This window comes from Miscanthus floridulus, chromosome 15 (genome assembly GCF_019320115.1).
Source record: "Miscanthus floridulus cultivar M001 chromosome 15, ASM1932011v1, whole genome shotgun sequence".
Lineage (NCBI taxonomy): Eukaryota > Viridiplantae > Streptophyta > Magnoliopsida > Poales > Poaceae > Miscanthus > Miscanthus floridulus.
In genome coordinates this window covers 25,448,582-25,457,451 of record NC_089594.1, presented here as the reverse complement: position 1 = coordinate 25,457,451, position 8,870 = coordinate 25,448,582, and the positions used below count along the sequence as shown (strand labels likewise).

Below are 8,870 nucleotides of genomic sequence, written 5' to 3'. Positions count from 1 at the left end.
ACTTTCAATCTCCCCCTTTTTGGTAGGGGAGAATTATCTATTTGGCACTGAAACAAATCAGTCTTTCATATTTAGCACTCAAAATTTTGAACTTTCTTATCTAGCACCAAGTTGAAATTTCCTTCCGTAAATGGCACTTCCGTCTATTTTCACCGGTAACGGTGTTAAATGGCTTGCAAAATGACATAAGTGCCCTTGTTTGTAGTAGAAGTCCATGGTGCCAAATAGGAAAAGAATAAATGGAAAGTTTGTCAAATAAGAAAACCATAAATATTACAAAGCCGTTGCGCTATGTGTCCAACACACCGGGGACCCACAGGCGTAGGGCGCCGCGCGCGTGCGCGTGCTGGTCGATGCTGGAGAGAAGTAGGCGGGCGCGTGCGCTCCAGTCCAGCTGCCCCCTACTGCGGCCCTGCCCAGGCACGCACGAGGTGTATGCATATGGGGCTCATGGATCGCTTTTTGGAATGGAGGCACCGCATACGTAGAGGCGCCAGGCACCAGATATCATTAGCCTAGATCGGGAGAATTGTAGAAAATGGGCTTCAAAAGCGGCACACGAATCGGCCGTGTTGGACTCGGTCGCCTGGGATTGGGACTCTTGCGTCATGGGATGCATCAAAGGCTCGCTATCATTACCCAAACAGCACCGACCCAAGACCGAAATTTTCTTCGGCCGGTGCAGCCTGTTGCGCAAGATCGTGGCTACGGACAAATTCGACGCCGGCTGTTCTTGATCGTTTTGTAAACTGGAATTGAGAAGCGTGTTGTGTTGTGTGTTCAGGTGTTCGTACTCAAGAGTTCGTTAGGTTGTGGAGGACCCACGACTACATGCAGGAGCATGTAGAGGAGCTCGATATATACATGCTCTTCTTCGACATAGCCGGGTACGGTGACAGCGATGCCAACCCGAAGCGCAGTCTCAAGAGCGACGCCACGGACGTCGAGGAGCTCACCGACATGCTGCAGCTTGGGGACAAGTTCTATGTGGTAGGGTGCTCCATGGGCGGCTACCTAGCGTGGAGGATAGCAGCTATAGCAGCTTGCACACCACCATCTCTGTTCAGGTGAATAGGTGATCGATCAATTTGTATGCTCTGATTATGTGGCTCGGTCGTTGTAGGCTGGCTAGAGTGGCTCTGGCCATGCCGGTGGTGAACTACTGGTGGCCGCTGCCTGCCAACGTGTCGAGGACCGCGTACGGGAAGCTCCATGTCCAGGACCATAGGACCTTCTGGATCACGCACCACGCGCCGTCGCTGCTCCACGCCTGGCTCACGCAGAAGTCCTTGAGCGCCTCCAACGTGTGGGCCAAGAACACTGTAGCATGCGCTCGCGCAGCGGTGGCGGCGGTAGCCTCTCAATGCGCCCCGTGAGGTCAGGGAACGGGAGCACGACTGGCGGCGTTTGTGTCGTTAGGCCGTTGGGGGACCAGCGCTCCAGCAAGGCTCCTGCATGCAGTCATGGGTCCTCCACAAGCTCCTGCATGCAGTCGTGTGTCGCTATCCTTGCCAGCCTATACAAGCTCCTACATGCAGTTGTGGCTCCACATGCTCCAGCAAGGCTCCTGCATGCAGTCGGGTGACCTCATATTTTAGTTTACAAGTATATTTGTAATATTTATGATTTTCTTATTTGATAAACTTTTCATTTATTCTTTTCCTATTTGGCATCATGGACTTCTACTACAAACAAGGGCACTTATGTCATTTTGCAAGCTACTTAACATCGTTACCGGTGAAAATAGACGGAAGTGCCATTTACGGAAGGAAATTTCAACTTAGTGCTAGATAAGAAAGTTCAAAATTTTGAGTGCCAAATATGAAAGACTGATTTGTTTCAGTGCCAAATAGATAATTCTCCCTTTTGATAATTGATGACAACCAACTTAGGCTTTTATAAGAATGAAGGAATTTAAAGCTTTTGAAACCCAAGATTTATGAAGAGCTCCCCCTTGATGTATGCATGAAATTAAATTTCAATTAGAATCATCTATACATGATTTACATACATCAAGACAAAAGCTCCCCCTAAATTTTGCAATCCGTGGGGTGCAACAAGTGTGTGTGAACTAATATATATCCATGAAAAGAGATGCAATATGACATGTTATATTCATACAACAAGTAAAAGAGAATATGATGGCCAAGATTTCAAGTAAGAAACTTGAAGCAACACATGGCCATCCAAAATAACATCCACCATCACAAGTAGAGACAAGCACAAGCTAATAAGGTAGATAGATAACCATTACTTGTCCTAGAATCATGCATCAAAAACACATATATATAGTTGTCCATCACATATTAGCCACACACGACATAGTTCATACAAGCTAAAGGTTTTAAAGTCTCAAAACAAAGTGACCAACTAACTTATTTACAAGATAGATCAAAGCCTAACACTCCCCCTTTGTCAACAAGTGCCAAAAGGGGTAGGCCACATGAAGAAATGACTACTCGTCCTCATAGTCCACATCATCATCTTGGTCACCATTATCACCACCATCGTCATCATCGGCATCATCCTCCTCCATGTTGTCTCATCTTCTTCAGTAGCCTTGCTCTTGCCATGAGGGCGAGAAGCAGCATCAACCTCATATACCGCGCAAGCCTCATCATAGAGTGCTAAAGGATCACGAGGAAGCACAAATGGTGGTGGAGGAGAAGACTCAATACCAGCCTACTATTCCAAACGATATAGTCTCTCTTGCATGTCATGCTCACGTTGAGCACTAGCACAACATTGTCCAAACATGTAGGTCATGAGGAACTTGAACTTATTGGGCTTCTTACTAGAGGAGGAAGAAGAGAGTGGCTCGGCACTAGAAGAGCGAGCAGCAGCAGGTGGTGAAGCACCACGATGAGAGCAAGAACTCGAAGCACCTTTGCCTTTGGCTTGGGCTGCATCAGCCTTCTTCCTTAGTTCTTTGGCAGCTGTGATAGATGTCTTGTTGGAGATCTTGAGGAGCTTGTGTTGAGTGTCTGTGGGGAACCGAATGTCGGACACTTGCTCAATCACATGCATGATGTAGGGGGCATAGGGAAGGTGCCACATAGGATCCTCAATGGCATCATGTATCTTGTTCCAAATGTATCGACTGATGGAGAACATCTCAAAATCATCACCAAAGCGCTGAAGCACCTTTTGAGAATAATCACGAAGAAAAGTGGAGTCACCTCGCTTCGGATACAAGATCTATCATAGAATGTTATTGAGAACATAGTAGTAGGGCTTCAGATACACAGTCTATCCATCAGCTGGATATCCATCAAGGTACATATGCTGGTACTCCTCCAAAGCCACATCCTCATACTCAGTGAGTTCAGGTGCAGTGCGGTCGGCGTGACTTAAACCAAGAAGGCGAGAGAAAGTAATGAAATCTACCTTATAGTGCTTGCCTTCAGTGGTCCAATGGATAATGTCAATGGCGCTGATAGGGTCTTTCTCATGGTGATAGGAAGCATAAAACTGATAGATAATCTCATTGTTCCAATGCTTCCTGAATTCCATCAAGTAGGACAACCCCATTGAGCGCATATCACGAACCATCTACTCTAGCTTAGGCTTCTTGAACAAACAAAGAGAATAGGCATCAATGCATTTCATCTGAACAACCGATGGCTCCCTCTTCTTCAAAAACTTCCGATAGATGATGGAATCATAAAAATCAAAGTGAAACGGGTGCCAGAAGTGATACTCAAGCCAAAGATCCTTCTCTTCCTCATCATAAAGATTTATGCCTCTCATGGACCTGATGTCCTGAACCCGGTGATGGTAGTCAACTGGTAGAGGAGGTTTCCTACCACCACAAGGATTAGGAGCCATGGCGGGCTCCCACATGACTGGCAAAACTCCTATGAAGGGAATGAGCTCACTAACGAAACCCTGACCATGACATGGGGTGCGAATAGGCGAAGTAGCAATGGTGCGGCCAGCACGCTCAAGAGCTTCTTCTAATTCTACATCAACAATAAGGTCATCCCCAACAGAGGCACGAGCAGGAGGAGGAGTGGTAGTAGATGATCCTTGAACATCACGGTGACGGGCAGCATGGGAACCACCAGCACGGGGACATGCCGCTTTAGTGCGGCCAGATGACATGCCACTTTGAGCATTTACTTTGTGCAATTCAATTCTTGTCTTTACATTCATAGAATTGCCATGCTAGAGTAGGATTGGAACTTAGGTTGCAAGTCTTTTATGCGGTAGAACAATTAGAAACACCATCTAGGCACAAGGGGTTAATTGGGCTAACCATAGGATTTAATTATTGCAAAGAAATTTAGAATTAGCCAAATTCACCCCCCTCTTGGGCATCTTGATCCTTTCAATTGGTATCAGAGCCTCGTGCTCACATATTTAGGCTTAACCGCCTAGAGCAAGATGTCTCACGAGGATGTACCTCCTCCTATCTTTGAGGGAGATGACTTTCTTTATTGGAAAATTCGCATGGAGGCGTATCTAGAGGCTCTAGATGTTGGTATACTTAGAGCCGCCTCACAAGGCATCCCAAAACCTCGGGATGCTACTAACCTACAAGGTGATGAGGTGAATTACAAGAAGTGGAATGCAAAGACTCAAAAAACCATCTTTAGAGGCCTTTGCAAAGATGTGTTCAATCAGGTGAGGAATCACAAAGATGCCCATGCACTATGGTCAGACGTTTGTGCGCTCCATGAGGGAACCAAGAGTGAGCATGAGGAACGCTATCATCTTGTCATGAAAAAGCTCAACTCTTTTGAAATGCTTCCTAAAGAATGTGCTAATGAAATGTATTCACGTTTGAATGTTCTTGTAGAGGAAGTCAATGGGCTTGGACTCATTCAAATGCAACCATCCGATGTTGTAAGAAAGATCTTGAGTGTCCTCCCCATTGACAAATATGGGCATATTGTGATTGTGCTACATCAAGGTGATCTTTCCACCGCTACACCGACACATATCTTGGGGAAGATCAATGCTCATGAGATGTACATGCACATCATGCCACAAGATGGCTCATCCTCTACCAAGAAGAAAGATAAGGACTTAGCATTCAAAGCTAGCCAAGAGAAGGGCAAGGCAAGACTTGAGTATGAGAGCTCAAGTGATGATGAAGTTGATGATGAAAGTCTTGCTCTCATGGTGAAGAAGACCGCCAAGATGCTAAAGAAGCTCAACAAGAGTGGCATCAAGTTTGATGGCAAGAAGAAGAAGTTCTTCACTAGCTCTAGAAGGAAGCCAATCTCCGAGATGGATTGCTACAATTGTGGAGAACTTGGTCATCTAGCTCACCAATGCACAAAGCCCAAGAAAGACAAGTTCAAGAACAAGAACAAGGGCAAAAAATATGACTCAAGCAATGAAGATGAAGATGAGAAGAAAAAGAACAAGCCATACAAGAAGAGAGATGGCAAGAAGAAGGATTTCCACAAGAAGAAGAGTGGAAAGGCTTATATCATCGGTGATTGGCTCACGGACATTGATTCATCTAATGGATCATCCAATGGTGATAGTGACAACGAGAAGGTGGCCGCCATTGCTATTGACTCATCACCTTCACCACCACCACCACCGCCATCATCCTCTACACACCTATGACTTATGGCTAAAGGTGAACGAAAGGTATCACATGATGATGATAGTAGTGGTGATGATCATGCTCATAATGATGATAGTGATAGTGATAGCGATGATGATGAATATGAGTCACCTACTTATGATGATCTTGCTAAATTGCTAAAGAAATACACTAAGATCATTATAAAGACTAGAGCTAAAAATGAAAAGCTTGAGATTAAGAATGATTCTCTTTTAGCTAAATGTGAAATAGCCGAAAAGGCTAGTGTTGAGCTTAGAGAAGCAAATGATACTGTGTCATCCAAACTCAAGGAGCTCAAATCTTCTAAGAAAGAGCTTAAAGATAAACATGATAAACTTGAGTGGGTGCACAAAGAGCTCATCACTAGCCATAACAAGCTAAAAGATGAATATACTACTCTCAAGATTAATCATGACAATCTTATTATTGCTCAAGAATTTTTACCCAATGAGCCACATGATGCTACTAACGATGTTGTTAAGATTTATATAACTACATCATGTGATGATTTAATTGATGAGAGCATTGAGCAAGGATCTAGTGGCAAAGGCAAGCAAGTGGTTGAGTGCAATGACTATGATGAGTATGTCAAGCTCAAACATGACAATGAAAAGCTAAAGAAATAGTTTGAAGAGTTCAAAATCCACAACACCATTGTGCTAGAAAATCTTGATCATGATGGTGACTTGATTCTTGAGAATGAGAAGCTAAAAGAAGAAAAACAAGAAACTCAACGAAGAGAGAAACAATGTTGCACTCAAGGAAGATAAAAGTAGTGATGCACTCAAGGAAGAGAACAAGAAGCTCAAGTTGGAAAAAGAGCATCTCAAGATTGGATTGAGCAAGTTCACTAGAGGCAAGCATCTTCAAAGTGAGCTTCTAATGAACACCGTCATGAAGATGGATAGAAGTGGCATTGGGTACATGGCAAACAAAGAGAAGAAGGCTCAAGCCCAACAACAACAATCAAAGCCAAAGGCAAAGCCAAAGAGATGCTTTGAGTGTGGACAAGAAGGCCACTTTGCTCATGAGTGTCAAACTCCACCACCACAACCCTCGCCCAAGCATGCTAGACCCTTTGCCTTCAATGCTCACTACATGCTTAGAAAGGATTTTAGTGGAAAGATGAAAGTGATGTTCTTAGGACCTCCAAATAAGAATAGGCCTAAGAAAATTTGGGTTGCAAAGTCACTTGTTGAGAAGGTGAAAGGCCCACAACAAGTTTGGGTTCCTAAAGCTTGATCTCTTATGTGTAGGTGAACTACAAGACCGGTGGAAGTCATTGTGTTATTGATAGTGGTTGCACACAACATATGACCGATGATCCTCGTATGTTCACCTCACTAGATGAATAGATGGGCAAGAAAGAATCACATTTGGAGATAACTCAAAGGGCAAGGTCAAAGGATTGGGCAAAGTGGCAATATCAAATGATCATTCCATCTCCAATGTGCTATATGTTGCTTCATTGAGTTTCAACTTGCTATCCATTGGACAATTGTGTGATCTTGGCTTCCAATGCTTGTTTACCGAGAAAGAGGTTGTTGTATCCAAGAAGGATGATAATCATGTGATATTCAAAGGATTTAGATACAACAACCTATATCTAGTGGACTTCACCTCCGAGGATGCAAACTTGAAGACATACCTATTCACCAAAACAACACTTGGGTGGCTATGGCATAGAAGACTTGCTCATGTTGGGATGAGCTCACTCAAGAAGCTTATGAAGAATGATTTGGTGAGAGGGTTGAAGGATGTGAAGTTTGAGAAGGACAAGCTTTGTAGTGCATGTCAAGCCGGCAAGCAAGTTGCAAATACCCATCCAACAAAAGCTTTCATGTCAACCGCAAGAGTGCTAGAACTCCTTCACATGGATTTATTTCGACCAACAACATACAAGAGTTTGGGAGGAAATCTTTATTGTCTTGTGATTGTTGATGATTATTCAAGGTATACATGGGTATTCTTCCTTCATGACAAATTCAAAGTTGCATCTTGCTTCAAGAAGTTTGCCAAGAGAGCACAAAATGAATTTGAAGTGAAGCTCAAGAAGATAAGAAGTGACAATGGGAAAGAATTTGACAACACAAACATAGAAGCTTATTGTGATGAAGTTGGAATCAAACATGAAGTCTCCGCAACATATACTCCTCAACAAAATGGTGTAGTTGAGAGGAAGAACCGGACATTGATCACTCTTACAAGAACAATGCTTGATGAGTACAACACCCTCGAAGCTCTATGGGCGGAAGCAATCAACACCACATGCTATGCATCCAACCGCCTATTTCTTCAAAAGTTCCTTGGCAAGACACCTTATGAGTTCTCAATGGGAAGAAGCCGGATATCTCCTTCTTTAGGGTGTTTGGTTGCAAATGCTACATCTACAAGAAGCGGCAACACCTAGGGAAGTTTCAAAGACATTGTGATATTGGTTTTCTTGTTGGTTACTCATCAAAGTCCAAAGCATATAGAGTATTTAATCATGCCACCAGCTTGGTTGAAGAAACATATGATGTGGAATTTGATGAATCTAATGGCTCCCAAGGAGCACATGAGAATCTTGATGATGTAGGTGATGAACCATTGAGGGAGGCTATGAAGAACATTCTGGTTGGAGACATTAAGCCTAAAGATGATGAAGATGATGTACAAGTGATTGATCCACCATCTTCATCAAGTGTGCCACAAGATGATGAAAAAGATGGGAGAGTAGAAAATGAAGATACTCATGTCTCCCATGAACAAATGGTGGTACAAGCACAAGATGTTGATGCTCCACAACCTCCCCCTCAAGTGGTCAATAGAAGAAATACACCCCTACTTCAAGATCATCCACAAGATCTCATCATAAGGGGTCCATCAAAGGGTGTAATGACTCGATCTCAAAAACTTGCTTCATTTATTGCTCATCACTCTTTTGTCTCTTGCTTTGAGCCTACTAAGGTAGAAGAAGCTCTTCAACATCTAGATTGGATAAATGCCATGCATGAAGAGTTGAACAACTTCACTCGCAATGAAGTTTGGAGCCTTGAAGAGCGGCCAAAAGGTGCAAGAGTCATTGAAACATAGTGGGTGTTCCGAAACAAGCAGATGATCAAGGTGTTGTTGTGAGGAACAAGGCAAGACTAGTTGCAAAGGGGTTCTCTCAAGTTGAAGGTTTGGATTTTGGAGAGACCTTTGCCCCGGTTGTAAGATTAGAAGCCATCCGTATCCTCCTTGCATATGCATCACATCATGAAATAAAACTTTATCAAATGGATGTGAAAAGTGCATTTTTAAA

General features: G+C 43.5%; 1 protein-coding gene across 1 annotated transcript; it reads left to right on the top strand.

Moving 5' to 3' along the window:
• The first annotated feature begins 831 nt into the window (after positions 1-831).
• Positions 832-1,376, top strand: LOC136507235 (uncharacterized). The gene is made up of 2 exons (XM_066502026.1): positions 832-1,067; positions 1,124-1,376. The coding sequence occupies exons 1-2, from the start codon at positions 832-834 to the stop codon at positions 1,374-1,376; spliced, it is 489 nt and encodes a 162-aa protein (XP_066358123.1).
• Positions 1,377-8,870: the final 7,494 nt, after the last annotated feature.